The 23,463-nt window shown below is 48.2% G+C and overlaps 1 protein-coding gene across 1 annotated transcript in view; it reads left to right on the top strand.

The window, feature by feature from the left end:
- Nucleotides 1–23,463, top strand: part of abca2 (ATP-binding cassette, sub-family A (ABC1), member 2) — a 215,080-nt gene that overhangs the window by 148,348 nt on the left and 43,269 nt on the right. The window contains exons 24-32 of the mRNA XM_078426040.1: nt 1,992–2,174; nt 4,706–4,881; nt 6,284–6,404; nt 7,431–7,712; nt 10,348–10,563; nt 13,826–13,928; nt 14,870–15,195; nt 20,279–20,492; nt 22,790–22,895. Of these exons, the coding sequence (XP_078282166.1) occupies nt 1,992–2,174; nt 4,706–4,881; nt 6,284–6,404; nt 7,431–7,712; nt 10,348–10,563; nt 13,826–13,928; nt 14,870–15,195; nt 20,279–20,492; nt 22,790–22,895 (1,727 nt within the window). The remainder of the gene's footprint in view (nt 1–1,991; nt 2,175–4,705; nt 4,882–6,283; nt 6,405–7,430; nt 7,713–10,347; nt 10,564–13,825; nt 13,929–14,869; nt 15,196–20,278; nt 20,493–22,789; nt 22,896–23,463) is intronic.

The following is a 23,463-nucleotide window of genomic DNA, read 5'->3' as shown; positions in this document are numbered from 1 at the left end:
TGATTGAGAATGATCAGCAATGATCACATTGAATGGCGGTGCTGGCTCGAAGGGCCGAATGGCCTCCTCCTGCACCTGTTATCTATTGTCTATTGTCTTGTTGCTTTTTACTTAGTATGGCTGTATGGTAACTCAAATTTCACAGTACCTTAATTGGTACATGTGGCCATTAAATTGATCTTGAATCTTGGTTCTTGAAAAAGCAAGCCTCCAGATTCAGGGACAGTTTCTCCCCGGCTGTTATCAGACAACTGAACCATCCCACCACAACCAGAGAGCAGTGCTGAACTACTATCTACCCCATTGGTGACCCTCGGGCTCTCTTTCACTTGACTTTACTGGACTTTACCTTGCACTAAACATTATTCCCTTTGTCATGAACCTGTACATTGTGGATGGCTTGATTATAGTCGTGAGTATTCTTTCCGCTGACCGGTTAGCACGCAACAAAAGCTTTTCGCTGTACACGTGACAAAGTAAACGAAACTAAATTAAGAAGTTCATATTGCAGGAGCAGAATTAGGCCACTCGTCCCATGGATTCTACATGGCTGATCGATCTTTCCCTCTCAACCCCATTCCCCTGCCTTCTCCCCATAACCTTTGACACCCTTAAACCCTTGTCCCACTTAGGCGATTGTTTAGGCGACTACAGGCGACTAGGCTTTCGCTACACGGTCGCCGAGGTGTCGCCTGTACGGTCGTGAGTCATCTCCAAAGAGTCGTAGCGTCTTTCTGGTCACCGCTGGATTTTCAGAATGTTGCACATTTTCGGCGACAGTGGGCTTGACGCCTATGATCGTAGCTTGACATCTCCTGACGTAGGGACTGTGGTAGGTTCTCGCCAGGTGACGTAGGTTGTCACCAGTGCTGTCTTCGGTGAATTCCATTGGCGAATACCTACGTCAACCTACGCCAACTGGCGACAGGTACCGGCGTCAAAACCGGAGCCGTGAATTGTCTTCAGTTGTTGCCGACAGGGTCGTAGCTTGTGTAAGAAAATAACTGCAGATGCTGGTACAAATCGAAGGTGTTTGTTTCTCAAAGTGCTGGAGCAACTCAGCAGGTCAGGCAGCATCTCAGGAGAGAAGGAATGGGTCATAGCTCAGTCAGAGAGTTGTGAATCTGTGGAATTCTCTGCCTCAGAAGGCAGTAGAGGCCAATTCTCTGAATGCATTCAAGAGAGAGCTGGATAGAGCTCTTAAGGATAGCGGAGTCAGGGGGTATGGGGAGAAGGCAGGAACGGGGTGCTGATTGAGAATGATCAGCCATGATCACATTGAATGGCGGTGCTAGCTCGAAGGGCCGAATGGCCTCCTCCTGCACCTATTGTCTATTGTCGTAGCTTGTCGCGGGTAGACGTAGGTTGACTTCGGTTGTCGTAGGTTGTTGTAGGTGCGGTCGTAGGTGGACGTCCTAAGTCGCGGCGATTGGGTCGCCGGTTGTCGGTAGCTTGCCGTAGCTCGACGTCGACTAGGTGGTAGGTTGTTGTAGCTTGTCGTGGACACTGTCGTAGGGGGGGTCCAGTCGCCGGTTTTTCGGCGACCTGCTACGACTATGACAGTCGCCGGCAGTCGCCTAAAACATCGCCGAATGTGGGAAAGGCCCTTTACTAATCAAGAATCTGTCAATCGCTGCTTTAGAAATACCCATTAACATGGCCTCCACCACCGTCTGTGGCAATGAATTCCACAGATTCACCACCCTCTTGCTAAAGTAATTCCACCTCACCTGCTTCCTAAAGGAATGTCCTTTTATTCTGAGGCTGTGCCCTCTGGTCCTAGACTCTCGCACGAGTGCAAACATCCTCTCCACACACAGCCACTCTCTCCAGGCGTTTCACTATCCGGTTAAGATGACTTGAAAACTAACAATGTGATTAAGGTTGGCAGCAATCTTTCTCAATAGAACTTGATTTCGGGAGTTGAGAAGTGTGGCATTTTGATTTGATTTTCCACAGCAAAGATAACTCTTTTTTTCCACCAATTGCAGGCCGCACGATTCTGCTGTCCACACATTACATGGATGAAGCCGATCTTCTTGGTGATCGTATCGCGATAATCTCGCATGGGAAACTGAAGTGCTGTGGGTCACCGTTGTTTCTCAAAAGTACTTATGGGGACGGCTACAAGCTGACAGTGGTGAAGAAACAACCTGACTCGCAAACTAACTCAGGTCTGTAGCTAAACTCTTCATGCGTCCATCCGAAACATCACTTATTCCTTTCAGGAAAAATGGAAAACATAGAAAATAGGTGCAGGAGGAGGCCATTTGGCCCTTTGATTGTGATCAATTCATTGTGATCATGGCTGATCATCCACAATCAGTAACCCGTGCCTGCCTTCTCCCCATATCCCTTGATTCTGCTCGCCCCTAGGGCGCTATCCAACTCTCTTTTAAACTCTCTTTTTAAATTCTCTCTTTTCTCTAAGAGATGCTGTCTGACCCGCTGAGTTACTCCAGTTTTTTGTCTCTATCTACACTGATTGAGGCCATTTAGAACTGAGATGAGGAAAAACTTTTTCAGTCAGAGAGTTGTAAATCTGTGGAATTCTCTGCCTCAGAAGGCAGTGGAGGTCAATTCTCTGAATACATTCAAGAGAGAGCTGGATAGAGTTCTTAAGGATAGCGGAGTCAGGGGGTATGGGGAGAAGGGAGGAAAGGGGTACAGATTGAGAATGATCAGCCATGATCACATTGAATGGCGGTGCTGGCTCGAAGGGCCGAATGGCCTCCTCCTGCGTCTATTGTCTATTGTCTATTGATGATACTTCCTTCGAGTAGAGTAGGGGAATCGAGAACCCGAGGACATATGTTTAAGGTGACTGGGGGGGGGAGGGGGGGGGGGAGATTTGCGCTACTCTACTCCAGAGATGCAGTGTGCAAACAGGCCCTTCGGCCCACCGAGTCCATGCCGACCAGCGATCGCCCGTACATTAGCACTATCCTATACTCAAGGCACGATGTTACAATTAACTGAAGCCAATTAGCCTACAAACCTGCACGTCTTTGGGAGTGGGAGGAAACCGGAAAACGCGGAGAAAACCCAGGCAGGTCACGGGGAGAACGTTCAAACTCCGTACAGACAGCGCCCATAGTCGGGATGGAACTCGGGTCTCCGGCGCTGCATTCGCTGTAAGGCAGCAACTCTACCTCTGCGCCACCGTGACATCCTTCCGTTCTGTCCTCACATAAATGGCAGGAGAACGGGGTTGGGAGGGAGAGGTAGATCAGCCATGATTGAATGGCGGAGTAGACTTGATGGGCCGAATGGCCTGCTACTGCTTGTACAATTCATGAAATAGTCCAGGCTGCAAACTTCATAGATAGTATCGTGGCAACGTTAGTCCTTCCTAATAATGTCCTTAAGCTTACCGTTGACAAAGGAGGGGAGCGATATTTCTTGATGCCAAACCCACACCAGAGAGATCTTCACCACGTTACAGTTTAGTTAGTCGTTTATTGAAGTAGTAATACAAACAGGTTAGTATATCTCCCGTCTGTGGTATAACTTCTGGTAAGAACTTAATATCTCACTGAGGCTCCATCGTATCCTGTTATTGGCTCGCTAAAACCTTATATCTTAGCAGGCTCCTAATGTGACTGAAACATTATGTCATTGCTGGCTGAATTATACTCATATTCTAACTCCTCCCCTGGCTCCTCCCAGCCCATCTCCATAAGCCGAGTATTCATCTCGGGACAACCCTGGGGTGCCCTAAAATAAAACAGCAGGATACAAAATCATATAATAGCTAATAAACACAAATGGCTCCTACAGATAGCATTTTAAAACGTGCTGTTAAGTCGTACAGAGAATTACTACTTTTTATTACAATATAATCATTCTTAATAGAGTATAATGAAGTAAATATTAAAAACATAAGCATGTCAATATAAGTAATCCCTACTGTAAACAAGTGCTAAAGCAACACATCTCCAGATTCAGGGACAATTTCTTCCCAGCTGTTATCAGGCAACTGAACCATCCTACCACAACCAGAGAGCAGTGCTGAACTACTATCTACCTCTTTGGTGACCCTCGGACTATCCTTGATTGGACTTTGCTGGCTTTACCTTGCACTAAATGTTATTCCCTTATCATGTATCTGTACACTGTGGACGGCTCGATTGTAATCATGTATTGTCTTTCTGCTGACCGGTTAGCACGCAACAAAAGCTTTTCACTGTACATGTGACAGTAAACTAAACTGAACACTTTCCTTTAAGGCGGTAAATTTTAGTTTAGTTTAGTGATACAGTGCGGAAACAGGCCCTTCGGCCCACCGAGTCCGCACCGACCAGCGATCCCTGCACATTAACACTATTCTACACACACACACACACACACACACTAGGGACAATTTCTTTACACTTATACCAAGCCAATTAGCCTACAAACCTGTACGTCTTTGGAGGGTGGGAGGAAACCGAAGATCTCGGCGAAAACCCACGCAGGTCACAGGGAGAACGTACAGACAACACCCGTAGTCAGGATGGAACCCGGGTCTCTGGCGCTGTGAGGCAGCAACTCTACCGCTGCGCCACCGTGCCGCACCTAATGATAAGAGTATTATGAACAAAATATTAAAGAAGTAGGCATGTGAATTATCGGTAACACCCACTGTAAACAAGCCTTGTTATAACAGCACTTTGCATTAAGGCTGGCAATGTATTGATTATTTTTGCACCATGTTTCTTTCTAGGTTCGGGACAGGATTCCAGCCCTTCATTGCGTTCAGCTTGCATGGAATCTAAGGTCACTCAGTTTATCAAAAAGTACGTGGTGTCCACAATGCTGGTGTTGGACACAAACACAGAGCTATCGTACATCCTGCCGTCGGAAGCTGTGAAGAAGGGCTCCTTTGAGAGGCTTTTCCAGGTAACAGTCTCTTCTGCTTACAAACAAGACTTCAACCAGCTTTCCTCAGTTACTTTTTTGACTAGGATTTTTCTCTTTTATCAACCTTTCCCTGGATTTACACTGTGAACTGTGTAAACTTGATATCTAGAGGTACACTGTAGAGGGGATGTGGAGAGGAGGTTTCCACTAGAGACAATAGACAATAGACAATAGGTGCAGGAGGAGGCCATTCGGCCCTTCGAGCCAGCACCGCCATTCAATGTGATCATGGCTGATCATTCTCAATCAGTACCCCGTTCCTGCCTTCTCCCCATACCCCCTGACTCCGCTATCCTTAAGAGCTCTATCTCGCTCTCTCTTGAATGCATTCAGAGAATTGGCCTCCACTGCCTTCTGAGGCAGAGAATTCCACAGATTTACAACTCTCTGGTAAATAATGTTATATTCAATAGACAATAGGTGCAGGAGGAGGCCATTCGGCCCTTCGAGCCAGCACCGCCATTCAATGTGATCATGGCTGATCATTCTCAATCAGTACCCCATTCCTGCCTTCTCCCCATACTCCCTGACTCTGCTATCCTTAAGAGCTCTATCTAGCTCTCTCTTGAATGCATTCAGAGAATTGACCTCCACTGCCTTCTGAGGCAGAGAATTCCACAGATTCACAACTCTCTGACTGAAAAAGTTTTTCCTCATCTCCGTTCTAAATGGCCTACCCCTCATTCTTAAACTGTGGCCCCTTGTTCTGGACTCACCCAACATTGGGAGCATGTTTCCTGCCTCTAACCCTCTAACGTGTCCAACCCCTTAATAATCTTATTCGATAAGATCCCCTCTCATCCTTCTAAATTCCAGTGTATACAAGCCTAGTCGCTCCAATCTTTCAACATATGACAGTCCCGCCATTCCAGTAATTATCCTAGTAAAACTATGCTGCTCGCCCTCAATAGCAAGAATGTCCTTCCTCATTCAGTTGTTCTATATCTCTCTATGTCACCGTCCGCATCTCTCGTTTCCCTCCCCCACCCCCCCGCCTCTCAGTCTGAAGCAGGGTGTCGACCCGAAACGTCGCCCGTTCCTTCTCTCCAGAGATGCTGCCTGTCCCGCTGAGTTACTCCAGCATTTTGTGTCTGCCGTTTAAACCAGCATCTGCAGTTCCTTCCCACACAAACGAATGTAGAAATTGCAAGGCAGAGTACAGGCGCTCCTCAGCTTACAATGGGGTTACGCTCCGAGAAACCCATCGCAAACCGAAAGTATCGTATTGCACGTCGAAATGCATTTAATGCACGAGATCACGTGGCTGGAAGCGAGCTGCGGGTCGCTGCCGTTTACACCAACGCAAAGGCAAAATATCGCAACTCGAAGCATCGTCAGTCGGGGAGCGTCTGTACAAATGAATGATGTTTTCACATTGCAGGCCCTGGATCTGAACCTGGAGGACTTGAGTCTGACGAGTTTTGGTCTGATGGACACGACACTGGAGGAGGTTTTCTTGAAAGTATCTGAAGAAGACCAGTCCTTGGAGAACAGTGACATAGGTAGATACCAACCAACTAGATTTTACGAGTATCATCCCAGGAATGAGTGGGTTAACCTATGATGAGTGTTTGTCAGCACTGGGCCTGTACTCGCTGGAGTTTAGGAGGATGAGGGGGGACCTCATTGAAACTTACCGTATAGTGAAAAGCCAGGATAGAGTGGATGTGGAGAGGATGTTTCCACTGGTGGGAGAGTCTAGGACTAGAGGGCGCAGCCTCAGAATTAAAGGACATTCCTTTAGGAAGGAGATGAGGAGGAATTTCTTCAGTCAGAGGGCAGTGAATCTGTGGAATTCATTGCCACAGAAGGCTGTGAAGGCCAAGTCAGTGGATATTTTTAAGGAGGAGATGGATAGATTCTTGATCAGTACGGGTGTCAGGGGTTATGGGGAGAAGGCAGGAGAATGGGGTTAGGAGGGAGAGATAGATCAGCCGTGATTGAATGGCAGAGATAGATAAATTCTTGATTGGTACATTGGTTATGACTAGTGGAAACATCCTCTCTACATCCACTCTATCCAGGCCTTTCAATCTTCAGTAAGTTTCAATGAGGTCCCAATGAAATCAATGAGATGTTGCTACAGTGTCAACTCACCTTGAAGTTGCAAATGGAATCAGGGTCTTTACAAAGCTTCCATATGAATTGAAGAGCTTGGCATATCTCAAAACGCAAACACAATAGACAATAGGTGCAGGAGTAGGCCATTTGGCCCTTCGAGCCTGTACGCACCGCCATTTACCGTGATCGTGGATGATCCCGCCTTCTCCCCATATCCCTTGACTCTGCTATCTTTAACAGCTCTATCTAACTCTCTCTTGAATGCATCCAGAGAATTGGCCTCCACTGCCTTCTGAGGCAGAGAATTCCACAGATTCCCAACTGACAAAGCTTTTTCCTCGTCTCCGTTCTAAATGGCCTACCCCTCATTCTTAAACTGGGGGACCCTGGTTCTGGATTCTTAAACTGTGGCTCCTGGTTCTGGAATTTGTCTACCACACAATTTGTCGACCATCTTGTTTTTGTAGATGACAAGGATTCTGGGAAGGAGGCAATGCAGACGCCACAGACGGACCAGAGAAATGGCCGCCACAAGGTCACCCCTCCTAAAGAAAGCTCTCGCCAGGTGAAAGTGAACGTGAGCAATCTGGTGACCTGTTCCACACTGAGCCAGTCCCAGTCTTCTGTCCACTCGTCCTCCTCAGTCGGCTCTGTGCGTGGAGACGAGATGAGAGGGTCCTCTGAATTCTACGGAGACTACACACCTCTCTTTGACAACCTCATTGACCCGGACAATCTCAGTCTACAAGGTAGATGAACAGCCACCTTCCAAACTGGAAATGGTCTATTGTACCGAAGATAGACACTTAAAAAGCTGGAGTAACTCAGCGGGACAGGCAGCATCCCTGGATGGAAGGAAAGGGTGACGTTTCGGGTCGAGACCCTTCCTCAGGCTCAGTTGGAAGAAGGGTCTCGACTCGAAACATCTTCAGTCTGAGGAGGCAAGGTGGTGCAGCGGTAGAGTTGCTGCCTTACAGCGCCAGGGACCCAGGTTTGATCCTGACGATGGGTGCTGTCTGTACGGAGTTTGCACGTTCTACCTGTGACCTGTGTGGGTTTTCTCCAGGAGGTCCGGTTTCCTCCCACACTACAAAGACGTACAGGTTTGTCGGATGTGTAAGAAGGTACTGCAGATGAAGAAGGGTCTCGACCCGAAACGTCACCCATTCCTTCTCTCCAGAGATGCTGCCTGTCCCGCTGAATTACTCCAGCTTTTTGTGTCTATCTCAGGTTTGTAGGTTAATTGGCTTGGTATAAGTGTAAAATTTGTTCCTCGTGTCGGGTAGTGTTAATGTGTGAGGATCGCTGGTCGGCGCAGTCTCGGTGGGCCGAAGGGCCTGTTTCTGCGCTGTATTTTTGTGTTTTATGACTGTTGGCAGACCAATTTCCCTCCTGGGATCAATAAAGATCTATCATATCGTGTCGTACCTCTAAACTAAGCTAAATGGTCAATGAGCCGAGAGCACTGAAGACACCAGAGTTGCCAACTGTCCCATATTAGCTGGGACATCCCGAATTTTGGGCTAAATTGATTTGTCCCTTGTCCCGTATTAGGCCCGGACACTGTAGGCCCGGACACTGTAGGCCCAGACACTGTAGGCCCGGACACTGTATGCCTGGGTGCAGATGTGGGCCCGGACACTGTAGGCCTGGACACTGTAGCCTGGGGGCTGATGTAGGCCCGGATACTGTAACCTGGGGGGCGATGTAGGCCCGGACACTGTAGGCCCGGACACTGTAGGCACGGACACTGTAGGCCCAGACACTTTAGGCCCGGACACTGTAGGCCCGGACACTGAATGCCTGGACACTGTAGCCTGGGGGCAGATGTGGGCCCGGACACTGTAGGCCTGGACACTGTAGGCTGGGAAACTGTAGGCCTGGACACTGAAGGCCCGGACACTGTAGGCCCGGACACTGTAGGCCCAGACGGACACTGTAGGCCCGGACACTGTAGGCCCGGACACTGTATGTCTGGACACTGTAGGCCTCCTGGAATAAATAAAGTTCTATCGTATCGTGTTGTACCTCTAAACTAAACTAAACTAAATTGTCAATGAGCCTAGAGCACTGTAGCCCGTGGGAGCCTCTGTAGTCCCGAACAGTGTAGGCCTGGGCGCTGCCTGACGGAGGTTGCGTAGCAACCCGCCTCCCAGCCCGGGCGGCCGCCATTGGTGGAGCGGGAGCATGTGGCCGCTGGCTGGGTGAGGTCAGGTGGGAGCGCGGGGCGGTGACGTCACCTTGTCCTGTATTTGGGAGCGAGGAAGTTGGCAACCCTGGGAGACACAGTCGCAGAACCATACTCCATCTACAGTCTGGGAATCTTTCCAAAAGATTGGCCTGCCCGTTCTCCTGCACCTTTATTTCCCACTCCATGAATGAAGTGGGTTGGTGGCCCTTCGCTGAGATCCGCGTTAAGTGGTCAGAATAAGAAACGGCTTCCAATGTGCTGATACATCTTCCTGTCAGACTAATGACCACATCGGAGAATGCTCGCTGTGAGCAATGTTTTATGTGGAATAGGCCAGGCTGGCATCTACCTACCTCTGAGGCTTTATTGCAGAGATAGCATTCATATGCAAACCATTACTCCAATGTAATTGTCTCATTATTATAGTTATAAAAAAACAATTCTGTTGAGTTTCACTGTATGAATTTCACAGTGACCAGACCGTCACACAAACCAATCTCCCTTCCATCGCCTCCATCTCCACCTCACGCTGCCTCGGCAAGGCCAGCAGCATAATCAAGGACCAGTCTCACCCCGGCCACTCCCTCTTCTCCCCTCTCCCATCGGGCAAGAGGTACAGAAGTGTGAAAACGCACACCTCCAGATTCAGGGACAGTTTCTTCCCAGCTGTTATCAGGCAACTGAACCATCCCACCACAACCAGGGAGCAGTGCTGAACTACTATCTACCTCATTGGTGACCCTCGGACTATCCTTGATCGGACTTTGCTGGCTTTACCTTGCACTGAATGTTAATCCCTTATCATGTATCTGTACACTGTGGACGGCTCGATTGTAATCATGTATTGTCTTTCCACTGACTGGTTAGCACGCAACAAAAGCTTTTCACTGTACCTCGGTACACGTGACCATAAACCAAACCTCAGTCTGAAGAAGGGTCTCGACCCGAAACGTCACCCATTCCTTCTCTCCTGAGATGCTGCCTGACCTGCTGAGTTACTCCAGCATTTTGTGATACCTTCGATTTGTACCAGCATCTGCAGTTATTTTCGTACACAGTAAATAGTTTGATTGTAATCATGTATTGTCTTTCCGCTGACTGGTTAGCACGCACCAAAAGCTTTTCACTCTACCTTGTGACCATAAACTGAAACGGAAACTGCTGATACCTGTTTCTTTCTGTCGTTTTTACAGCAGAACCTGAAGCGGACTTGAAGAGCTTTGTCCTGGAGGGTCAAGGCAGCACCAAGCTGGAAGGGTCTTGGCTGAAGCTGTGTCAGTTCCACGGGCTGATCGTGAAACGTTACCACTGTGCCAAGCGCAACACCAAGAGCATCTTCTCTCAGATCCTGCTGCCAGCGTTCTTTGTGTGTGTGGCCATGACTGTGGCACTGTCGGTCCCTGAGATAGGTACGTCACGTGTGTATCAGCCCGCACACCCTGTACCAAGGTCACAACTCATAGGAGCATGGAGTCATAGAGTGATAAGGCGTGGAGAAATGTTCCCAATGTTGGGGGAGTCCAGAACCAGGGGCCACACAGTCCAGGAATAAAGGGGAGGCCATTTAAAACTGGGGGTGAGAAGAACGTTTTTCACCCAGAGAGTTGTGAATTTGTGGAATTCTCTGCCACAGAGGGCAGTGGAGGCCAATTCACTGGATGAATTTAAAAGAGAGTGAGATAGAGCTCCAGGGGCTAGCGGAATCAAGGGATATGGGGAGAAGGCAGGCACGGGTTACTGATTGTGGATGATCAGCCATGATCACAATGAATGGCGGTGCTGGCTCGAAGGGCCGAATGGCCTCCTCCTGCACCTATTTTCTATGTTCCTATGGAACAGGCTCATTGACCCAACTTGCCCACACCGGCCAACATGCCCCATCTACTTGCCTCTGTACTACCTGCTCTGACTGCTTATTCCATGGTTGAAAGCTTCAAGTCCTTAGCAGGACATATCATAGAGTCATAGAGTGATACAGTGTGGAAACAGGCCCTTCGCCCAACTTACTCACACCAGCCAACATGTCCCAGTTACACTAGTCCCACCTGCCTGCGTTTGGTCCATATCGCTCCAAACCTGTCCTATCAATGTACCTGTCTAACTGTTACTTAAACATTGCGATTGTCCCAGCCTCAACTACCTCCTCTGGCAGCTCGTTCCATACACCCACCACCCTCTGTGTGGAAAAGTTACCACTCAGATTCCTACAAAATCTTTTCCCCTTCACCTTAAACCTATGTCCTCTGGTCCTTGATTCCCCTACTCTGGGCAAATGATTCTGTGCATCTACCCAATCTATTCCTCTCTTGATCTCTCTAAGGCAGAATTAGGCCATTTGCCCCATCAAGTCCTCTCCGCCATTCAATCATGGCTGATCTATCTCTCCCTCCAAACCCCATTCTCCTGCTGTCTCCCCATAACCCCTGACACCTGCACTAATCAAGAAAATCTATCAATCTCTGCCTTAAAAATATCCATTGACTTGGCCTCCACAGCTGTCTGTGGCAATGAATTCCACAGATTCACCACCCTCTAACTGGAATTCTCTGCCACAGAAGGCAGTGGAGGCCAATTCACTGGATGTTTTCAAGAGTGAGTTAGATTTAGCTCTTAGGGATAACAGAATCAAGGGATATGGGGAAAAATGAGGAACGTGGTACTTATTTTGGATGATCAGCCATGATCATATTGAATGGCGGTGCTGGCTCGAAGGGCCGAATGGCCTGCACCTATTATTCTATGTTTCTATGTAAAGAAATTCCTCCTCATCTCCATCCTAAAGCACCGTCCTTTAATTCTGAGGCTCTCACGTCTAGTCCTAGACTGTCCCACTAGTGGAAACATCCTCTCCACATCTATTCTATCCAAGCCTTTCACTATTCGGTATGATACTTAGGGACAGTTTCTTCCCAGCTGTTATCAGACAACTGAACCATCCTCTCATTAACTAGAGTGTAGCCCTGACCTCCCATCCACTGTACCTCAATGGAGAACTTTGTTTATCTTAGTTTAGTTTAGTTTAGTTTAGGGGTACAGCTCTACCACAGGCCCTTTCAATAGACAATAGGTGCAGGAGTAGGCCATTCGGCCCTTCGAGCCAGCACCGTCATTCAATGTGATCATGGCTGATTATTCTCAATCAGTACCCCGTTCCTGCCTTCTCTCCATACCCCCTGACTCTGCTATCCTTAAGAGCTCTATCTAGCTCTCTCTTGAATGTATTCAGAGAATTGGCCTCCACTGCCCTCTGAGGCAGAGAATTCCACAGATTCACAACTCTCTGGCTGAAAAAGTTTTTCCTCATCTCTATTCTAAATGGCCTACCCCTTATTCTTAAACTGTGGCCCCTGGTTCTGGACTCCCCCAACATTGGGAACATGTTTCCTGCCTCTAATGTGACCAACCCCTTAATAATCATACGTTTTGATAAGATCCCCTCTCATCCTTCTGAATTCCAGTGTATACAAGCCTAGTCGCTCCAGTCTTTCGGCCCACTGAGTCCGCGCCGACCAGCGATCCCCGCACACTAACACTGTCCCACACCCACTAGGGACAATTTTTACATTTACCAAGCCAATTAACCTACAAACCTGCACGTCTTTGGAGTGTGGGAGGAAACCGAAGATCTCGGAGAAAACCCACGGGGAGAACGTACAAACTCCGTACAGACGGCGCCCGTAGTCGGGATCGAACCCGGGTCTGTGGCGCTGTGAGGCAGCAACTCTACCGCTGCGCCACCGTGCCGCTTAGTTCAGTTTGTTATTGTCATGTGTACAGTGGAAGCTTTTTGTCTTGTGCTATTCAGTCAGTGAAATTAATATATCAATGTAAAAGAAAAGAATAAAAGAACATGATTACAATCAAGTTGTCCACAGTGGACAGATGCTGGATAGAGAGTATAACATTTAGTGCAAGGTCAAATCTTTAATCGGACTTCAACGTGAGATCTTGCACCATTATCTGTGCACTGCGTGGCAGCCTGATTGTATTCATGCATAGCCTTTGACTGGAAACGTTGTCTGAAGAAATCCCATATCACATCGAGCAACTGGGAGCACACTGCTCCTGTAATGGAATCCGTGCGGGAAGGAACCGCGCGCCACGAAATGGAACTACGCCACGCCACAGAGGCAAGGCGACAGCACCGCGAGGAGAGAGAGAAGGGGGACATAACCACGACTGACCACCGCCAGTCTCCCCGGCCCACCTTGCTCCACAGGTACACGACCCCACGGAGAGGAGAGGAGAGGAGAGGACCCACATCCTCGCTTCCAGTGGCCGCCGACGATGGGGTCTTTGACTGGAAACCATGCAAACAAAAGATTTTCACTCTACCTCAGCACACGTGACAATAACAAATGGAACTCAACTATTTTTTAGCAGATTTATTCACAAAATGCTGGAGTAACTCAGCAGGTCAGGCAGCATCTCGGGAGAGAAGGAATGGGTGACGTTTCAGGTCGAGACCCTTCTTTTGTCTGAAGAAGGGTCTCGACCCGAAACGTCACCCATTCCTTCTCTCCCGAGATGCTGCCTGACCTGCTGAGTTACTCCAGCATTTTGTGAATAAATCGATTTGTACCAGCATCTGCAGTTATTTTCTTATACTATTTTTTAGCAGAGGTGTGGCCACGTTTGGAAGTTTTAATGCCGCCCGTTTGATCTTTGCAGGTGACTTGCCTCCTCTGATCCTCTCCCCGTCCCAGTACCACAATTACACGCAGCCGCGAGGAAACTTCATACCCTACGCGAACGAGGAGAGAAACGAGTACAGGTACCACTCCTGCCAGTCGCCACGGCTGATTGAATTCAACGGTCAAGAGTGTGTTATTGTCGTGTGTCCCAAACAGAACAATGCATTCTATCTTGCAGCAGCACAACGCAATACTAAACATTGTGCACTGTAAACTATACAATAAATGAGAGGTTTAGTGTGTGTATGTATATATATACATACACACACATATGCATATACATACATACATTTACACACACACATATACACATACATACATGCATATACACACACACGCGTTTATACATATGCATGCATACACACAGGCTCACACACACACACTCACACACTCGCACACACACACACTCTCGCACACACACACACTTTCACACACACACTCACACACACACACTCTCACCCACACTCACACAAACACACACACACTGTCACACACACGCTAACACTATCCCACACACAAACTAGGGACAAATTTACACTTACACCAGCCAATTAACCTACAAACCTGTACATCTTTGGAGTGTGGGAGGAAACCAAAGATCTCGGAGAAAACCCACGCAGGTCACAGGGAGAAAGTACAAACTCCGTACAGACGGCGCCCGTAGTCGGGATGGAACCCGGGTCTCTGGTGCTGTGAGGCAGCAACTCTACCGCTGCTCCCATGTTCTTGCTTATAAATTGATTTGGTTGGCAAATTGATTTTTACTGGACGCATTGGAAAGCTGCCACAGATTATTTCAAACATAGTTTTGTTTTGTTTAGTTTTGAGACACAGCGCGGAAACAGGCCCTTTGGTTCACTGAGTCCGCACCGACCAGCGATCCCCGCACATTAACACTATCCGACACACACACAGTAGGGTCTATTTTACATTAATACCAAGATTAATATCGTGTTGGTCTAATGAGAAGTATTGTGTTCCCTTTCATCTTGAATATAACCTTGTTTTCATTCTAATGCAGGATCAAGCTGTCGCCTGATGCCAGCCCCCAGCAGCTGGCAAACACCTTCTACCTGCCCTCGGGCATTGGAGCTACCTGTGTTCTCAAGACTCCGTACAACAGCACCTTAGACCAGCTGGTACAGACTTTGAACCTGTCCACCAGTGAGACCAAGATGCTGGCATCCAAATACTTCGACTCTATGTGCCTGGACTCGTTCACACAAGGCTTGCCTCTCTCAAACTTCGTGCCCCTGCCCCCATCACCTGCCCCATCAGACTTTCCCGATACTGGAGCCGATGAAGGCACATATCCCTGGAATCTCACGTCACCCGCGACGATGAAAGGTATGTAATTTTTTTAGATTTAGAGATATAGCGCGGAAACAGGCCCTTCGGCCCACCGGGTCCGCGCCGCCCAGCGATCCCCGCACACTAACACTATCCTACACACACTAGGGACAATTTTTACATTTGCACACCCAATTAACCTACACACCTGTACGTCTTTGGAGTGCGGGAGGAAACCGAAGATCTCGGAGAAAACCCACGCAGGTCACGGGGAGAACGTAAAACTCCATACAGACAGCGCCCGTAGTCAGGATGGAACCTCAGTCTCCGGCGCTGCATTCGCTGTAAGGCAGCAACTCTACCGCTGCGCCACAGTGCCGCCATGTGTGATCACGGAGAGCCCCTCAGAGTGGCAGCGTTTTACAGGAGCGCAGGTGCTCCTCGACTTACGATGTGTTTACGTTCCGATAAACCCATCGTTAATCGAAAATATCGTGTCGAAAACGCGTATCGCTAACCCGGGACAAGATCAAAATGTGAAGTGCGGTTTCTACTGAATGTGTATCGTATATACACCATCGTACGGTTGGAACATCATACGTTGAGGAACATCTGTACAGTCATTCCCATTGACATTTCCATGGACACATGGGAACGATCAATTGCAGAGAGTTGTGGACGCAACCCAGACCATCACACAAAACTCTCTGAATGCATTCAAGAGAGAGCTAGATAGAGCTCTTAAGGATAGCGGAGTCAGGGGGTATGGGGAGAAGGCAGGAACGGGGTACTGATTGAGAATGATCAGCCATGATCACATTAAATGGCGTTGCTGGCTCGAAGGGCCGAATGGCCTACTCCTGCACCTATTGTCTATTGTCTAAACCAACCTCCCTTCCACTGACTCCATCTACACCTCACGCTGCCTCGGCAAGGCCAGCAGCATAATCAAGGACCAGTCTCACCCCGGCCACTCCCTCTTCTCCCCTCTCACTCATCAGCTGAAAGGTACAGAAGTGTGAAAACGCACACCTCCAGATTCAGGGACAGTTTCTTCCCGGCTATTATCGGGTAAATGAACCATCCTACCACAACCAGAGAGTAGTCCCCACCTCCCATCTACTCAACGGGGTACTGATTGTGGATGATCAGCCATGATCACATTGAATGGTAGTGCTGGCTCGAAGGGCCGAATGGCCTACTCCTGCACCTATTGTCTATTGTCTATTAATTGACTATCTTTAATCGGACTTTACTGGACTTCATCTATAACTTCCTAGATCCTTCATCATCTTTCTAGTTATTTCCTAATTCCTTCCTATCATTCGCCTCTCCAATATGGGGAGATGATGTTTAGTTTAGTTCAGAGATACAGCACGGAAACAGGCCCTTCGGCCCACCGAGTCCGCGCCGACCAGCGATCCCCACGCACGATCGCTATCCTACACATACTAGGGACAATTTACAATTTTCATCAAAGCCAATTAACCTACAAACCTGCACGTCTTTGGAATAAAGGAGGGGCCATTTAAAGCTGAGGTGAGAAGGAACTTTTTCACCTAGAGAGTTGTGAATTTGTGGAATTCTCTGCCACAGAGGGCAGTGGAGGCCAATTCACTGGATGAATTGAAAAGAGAGTTAGATAGAGCTCTAGGGGCTAGCGGAATCAAGGGATATGGGGAGAAGGCAGGCACGGGTTACTGATTGTGGATGATCAGCCATGATCACAATAATAATAATAATAATAATATATTTATTTTATAGAGCGCCTTAACACATGCACAAAGCGCTTTACAAATACAATTAACATAGAAACAAACAGACAAACAGACAAACTATCCTGACGGAAAAGCGGCGAATACACAACGCCAGCGTCCTCTCACGTCAGGGTCCGGCAGTAGACATTAAAGAACACAAGACACACAGATACAATTTTTTACACAAAACAGCCATCACAGTGATTGCTCTAGGCATACCCTCACTGTGATGGAAGGCAAAGTCTTATCTCCTCCTCGTTCTTCTCCCGTGAATGGCGGTGCTGGCTCGAAGGGCTGAATGGCCTCCTCCTGCACCTATTTTCTATGTTTCTATGAAACCGGAGCACCCGGAGAAACCCCATGCAGGTCACAGGGAGAACGTACAAACTCCGTACAGACAGCACCCGTAGTCAGGATCGAACCCGGGTCTCTGGCGCTGTGAGGCAGCAACTCTACCGCTGCACCACCCAGTGGATGGTTCGATTGACGTTAATTGGAAATAATCAGACTGCTGCAGAAAAATAGAGTGGAATATGAAACAAAAGCTTGCACCTTGCCCTAGGCCAATTTGTACGTGTGTGTAGGACTAGTTATAGCCTGTAGGGAAAAAACTGCAGATGCTAGTTAAAATCGAAGGTAGACACAAAATGCTGGAGTAACTCAGCAGGACAGGCAGCATCTCGGGAGAGAAGGAATGGGTGACGTTTCGGGTCGAGACCCTTCTTCAGACTGGTTATGGAAGCTGTTAGCTGTTTGTTGGGTGAGAACGAGAAGCTGGTGCGACTTGGGTGGGGGAGGGATGGAGGGAGAGAGAATGCCGGGGCTACCTGAAGTGAGAGAAATCAATATTCATACCGCTGGGCTGTAAGCTGCCCGAGTGAAATACGTTTAGCCTCACTCTGACTATGGAGGAGACCGAGGACAGAATGATCAGTGTGGGAATGGGAGGGGGAAATGAAAGTGTTTGGCACCCGGGAGATCAGGTAGGTCCAGCCGGACTGAGCGAAGGTCAACTCTCCAAAGCAGTTTTAGAATATTCCGAAAAAAAATAGATAGATCTTTTACGTTTTGATATAGATGTTTCTGGATCTATAAACAAAATTCCTTTCCCTGCATTCTCTACCTTGAGCCATGAAAACACAATATTGATTTATTAAAATAACTGCAGTTGGCAGTGTTCTGTCTCCAGCGACTACAGCAGGGATGACAGATGAGTTTAGGTCCTCAAACCATACCTGTAATATATCAGGGCTGTGCAGTTCAATTCCACACACTAAATCAAACTCACAAGACTATCAACCATCTCTGCAGGTTAAATTTAAGGTCATCAGGTCCACTCTGTTCTTATTCACAAGTGAACTGCAATGGAATACGGGCAGAACAGGGCAGGACAATGGGGAGAGACAAGATGCTGGAGTAACACAGCGGGTCAGGCAGCATCTCGGGAGAGAAGGCATGGGTGACGTTTCGGGTCGAGACTCTTCTTCAGACTGATGGTGGGGACTCTTCTTCAGACTGATGGTGGGGACTCTTCTTCAGACTGATGGTGGGGGCGGAACCCGTCAAGTCCACGCCGACCCTCAATCACTAGCTCAATGTTATCCAACTTTCTCAACAAGAGGAGTTGAGTATAGGAGCAAAGAGGTCCTTCTGCAGTTGTACAGGGCCCTAGTGAGACCGCACCTGGAGTACTGTGTGCAGTTTTGGTCTCCAAATTTGAGGAAGGATATTCTTGCTATTGAGGGCGTGCAGTGTAGGTTCACGAGGATAATTCCCGGAATGGCGGGACTGTCATATGTTGAAAGACTGGAGCGACTGGGCTTGTATACACTGGAATTTAGAAGGATGAGAGGGGATCTTATTGAAACGTATAAGATTATTAAGGGATTGGACACGCTCGATGCAGGAAACATGTTCCCGATGTTGGGGGAGTCCAGAGCCAGGGACCACAGTTTAAGAATAAGGGGTAGGCCATTTAGAACGGAGATGAGGAAAAACTTTTTCAGTCAGAGAGTTGTGAAGCTGTGGAATTCTCTGCCTCAGAAGGCAGTGGAGGCCAATTCCCTGGATGCTTTCAAGAGAGAGTTAGATAGAGCTCTTAAAGATAGCGGAGTCAAGAGATATGGGGAAAAGGCAGGAACGGGGTACTGATTGTGGATGATCAGCCATGATCACGGTGAATGGCGGTGCTGGCTCGAAGGGCCGAATGGCCTCCTCCTGCACCTATTGTCTGTTGTCTATTTCCTAGCCACCAGGGGCAATTTTACAGAGGGCCAATTAAACAACAAAAACCTGCATGTCTTTGGGATGTGGGAGGAAACCGGAGCATTCGTGGGAAACCCACGCAGGTCACGGGGAGAACGTGTAAACTCCGTACAGACAGCACCCAAAGTCAGGATCGAACCAGGGGCCATGAGGCTTAAGACAAAGTTAATTCCGAATGAGAAGCTACGAATTTCAATAGTCTATTAGAAACCAACCTGCCAAGCAAATCCATAGCACTAATTTCTTATTTAAGTGCATTCCCATTTATGCTGTGTGGATTTTAATATCCAACAAAATTGATGTGCATTTTAATTGTAATGTAATTAGGCTAGAAGGCATGAAGTGTTGTAGGAAGAAAAAAATCTGTGTATTGTTACTATAAAACTTGATGCAAATATATTCACAAAATGCATTACATGACCAAAAATAGTTTACATTTTTATAAGTCAATTTTAAATCTTCAGTCAGAGGGCGATGAACCTGTGGGATTCATTGCCACAGAAGGCTGTGGAGGCCAAGTCAGTGGATATATTTAAGGCAGAGATAGATAGATTTTTGATTAGTGTGGGTGTCAGGGGTTATGGGAAGAAGGCAGGAGAATGGGGTTAGGAGGGAGAGATAGATCAGCCATGATTGAATGGCGGAGTAGACACGATGGGCCGAATGGCCTAATTCTGCTCCCATCAGTTATAAACTTATGAAGGGTCTTGACCCGAAACGTCACCCATTCCTTCTCTCCCGAGATGCTGCCTGACCTGCTGAGTTACTCCAGCATTTTGTGAATAAATACCTTCGATTTGTACCGCCATCTGCAGTTATTTTCTTATATAAACTTATGATTGAATGGCGGATTAGACTTAAGGTCAAAAGGATTAGGAGTAGAATTAGGCCATTCGGCCCATCATGTCTACTCTGCCATTCAATCGTGGCTGATCTATCTCTTCCTCCTAACCCCATTTTCCTGCCTTCTCCCCGACACCCTCTGACACCCGTACTGATATACAAATGGCGGAGTAGACCTGATGGGCCGAATGGCCTAATTCTGCTGCTGGAACCTATGAGTTTATGAACTTAAGCACCATTGACCCGATGGCGCCATTTGGCGCGCTCTGTTTCAGAAACGTTCACGTCCTCTCCCTCGGCGCCTCACTCCATCCACGAGTTGGTGCGTTGCAGCTGCTCGATGCAGGGGACGGGCTTCTCCTGCCCCAGCGGGGTGGGCGGCCACCCTCCCCAGAAGAAGGTGGTGACGGGCGACATCATGGTGGACATCTCGGGCCGCAACGTGTCCGAGTACATCCTGCACACGTCAGATCGCTTCAGGCTGCACAGGTTTGTGGTGTTACTGCCCCGCGTGTCGACCCTTGTCGCAGAGTCACCCAGCACTGGAAGAGGCCCTTCAGTCCCACTTGCCCACGCCGGCCAACATGCCCCATCTACACTAGTCCCACCTGCCCACACCGACCAACATGCCCCATCTACACTAGTCCCACCTGCCCACACCGACCAACATGCCCCATCTACATTAGCCCCACCTGCCCACACTGACCAACATGCCCCATCTACACTAGTCCCACCTGCCCACACCGACCAACATGCCCCATCTATACTAGTCCCACCTGCCCACACCGACCAACATGCCCCATCTACACTAGTCCCACCTGCCCACACCGACCAACATGCCCCATCTACATTAGTCCCACCGCCGACCAACATGCCCCATCTACACTAGTCCCACCTGCCCACACCGACCAACATGCCCCATCTACACTAGTCCCTCCTGCCCACGTTTGGCCCGTATCCTAGAAACATACACACACCCACACACACATATAGACACACAGAGATACACACGCACACACACACATACACATATACACACACGCACACACACAAATACGCACGCACACGCACACATGCGCACGCACACACACACACACACACACACACACACACACACACACACACACACACACACTTATAGACACACAGAGATACACACGCACACATGCACACACACACACACACACACATATACACATACACACACACAAATACGCACACACACATATACACATACACACTCACACATACACACACACGCACACACGCACACACAGACACACACACACATATACATATGAAAGAGGGAGATATCTTACCAACTACTAGAGAGCGGTCCTGAGCTACTATGTACATCATTGAGGATCCTGGGACTATCTTTGAATAGACTTTGCTGGCTTTATCTCGCACTAAACATTATTGATATTAATCTCATGTATCTGTACATTGTGGATAGCTCGAGGGTAACCAATTACTCCAGCATTTTGTGTCTAACTTCGGTATAAATCAGCATATCATAAGTTATCAGAGCAGAATTAGGCCATTCGGCCCATCAAGTCTACTCCACCATTCAATCATGGCTGATCTATCTCTCCCTCCTAACCCCATTCTCCTGCCTTCTCCCCGTAACCTCTGACACCCGTACTATCCACACCCACCAAGAATCTATCTCTGCCTTAAAAATACCCACTGACTCGGTCTCCACAGCTGTCTGTGGCAAAGAATTCCACAGATTCACCACACTCTGAATAAAGAAATTCCTCCTCATCTCCTTCCTAAATTAACGGCCTTTAATTCTGAGGCTGTGACCTCTGGTCCCAGACTCTCCCACTAGTGGAAACATCCTCTCCACATCCACTCTATCCAGGCCTTTCATTATTCTGTACGTTTCAATGAGGTCCCCCCTCATCCTTCTAAACTCCAGCGTGTACAGGTTGCTTTCCACACCACCATTTGAAGTGTTACGATTGACTGTAAATAAATCAATATTGTTACTGCTGAATCCACACTTACGATGAACACATTGACTGACTACTCCAGCAAATCAATAACGTGCCCTGACAGTTTTCATATGTGCAAGGCAGGAGTAGCCACTTGCAAATTTATCCAATGGCACATCATTTTCACTTAGGTTTAGTTTAGTTTTTGGTTACAAGATACAGCGTAGAAACAGGCCCTTCGGCCCACCGGGTCCGCGCCGACCAGCGATCCCCGCACACACACCACCCTACACACACTGGGGACAATTTTACATTCATGCCACGCCAATTAACCTACAAACATGTACGTCCTTGGTGTGTGGGAGGAAACCGGAGCACCCGGAGAAAACCCACGGGGAGAATGGCACGGTGGCGCAGCAATAGAGTTGCTGCCATACAGCGAATGCAGCGCCGGAGACTCAGGTTCGATCCTGACTACCGACGCTGTCTGTACGGAGTTTGTACGTTCTCCCCGTGACCTGCGTGGGTTTTCTCCGAGATCTTCGGTTTCCTCCCACACTCCAAAGACGTACAGGTATGTAGGTTAATTGGCTTGGTAAATGTAAAAATTGTCCCTAGTGGGTGTAGGATGGTGTTAGTGTGCAGGGATCGATGTGCGGCGCGGACCCGATGGGCCGAAGGACCTGTTTCTGCGCTGTATCTCTAATTCTAAAATCTAAAAAACGTACAAACTCCATACAGACAGCACCTGTATTCGGGATCGAACCCGGGTCTCTGGCGCTGTGAGGCAGCAACTCTACCGCTGCGCCACCGTGACGCCTATTCACTTATTTTGTTTCTCCACAGATATGGAGGACTGACGTTCGGCAACGTACTAAAATCGATCCCAGCGTCATTCAGCACCCAGGCAGCTCCCATGGTACGCAAGATCGCAGTGAGGAGAACTGCACAGGTGGGGAAAACGATGCATTCCTGAATTCAATGAATTAATACGTTTATTGGCCAAGTATGTACACATACAAGGAATGTGCCTTGGTGCTCCGCTCACAAGTAACAACACGAACATACAGTAACCAATTAAGAATAAAGCATAAAACATTAAAACACTAAGAATACAATATTACGGTTTAAACATGTGAATGAAACAAACCAGAGCAAAAAGAGACTCCAGACTTTTGGTTGTGTAGGAAAATAATTGCAGATGCTGGTACAAATCGAAGGTATCACAAAATGCTAGACTAACCCAGCGGGTCAGGCAGCATCTCTGGAGAAAAGGAATGGGTGACTTTTCGGGTCGGGACCCTTCTTCAGACCCTTCTTCAGACCCCTTCTCTCCAGAGATGCTGCCTGACCTGCTGAGTTACTCCAGCATTTTGTGACAGACGTTTGGTTGTTGAGTAGAGCTATCATTCGCGGAAAAAAAGCTGTTTTTATGTCCGGCTGTGGCTGCTTTGACAGAGGGAAGTGCTTCACAGAGTTTGTGGCCAGGGTGAGAGGGGTCAGAGATGATCTTGCCCGCT

This window comes from Rhinoraja longicauda, chromosome 31 (genome assembly GCF_053455715.1).
Source record: "Rhinoraja longicauda isolate Sanriku21f chromosome 31, sRhiLon1.1, whole genome shotgun sequence".
NCBI classification, from domain to species: Eukaryota; Metazoa; Chordata; class Chondrichthyes; order Rajiformes; family Arhynchobatidae; genus Rhinoraja; species Rhinoraja longicauda.
This window is presented reverse-complemented; position numbering and strand designations above follow the sequence as displayed.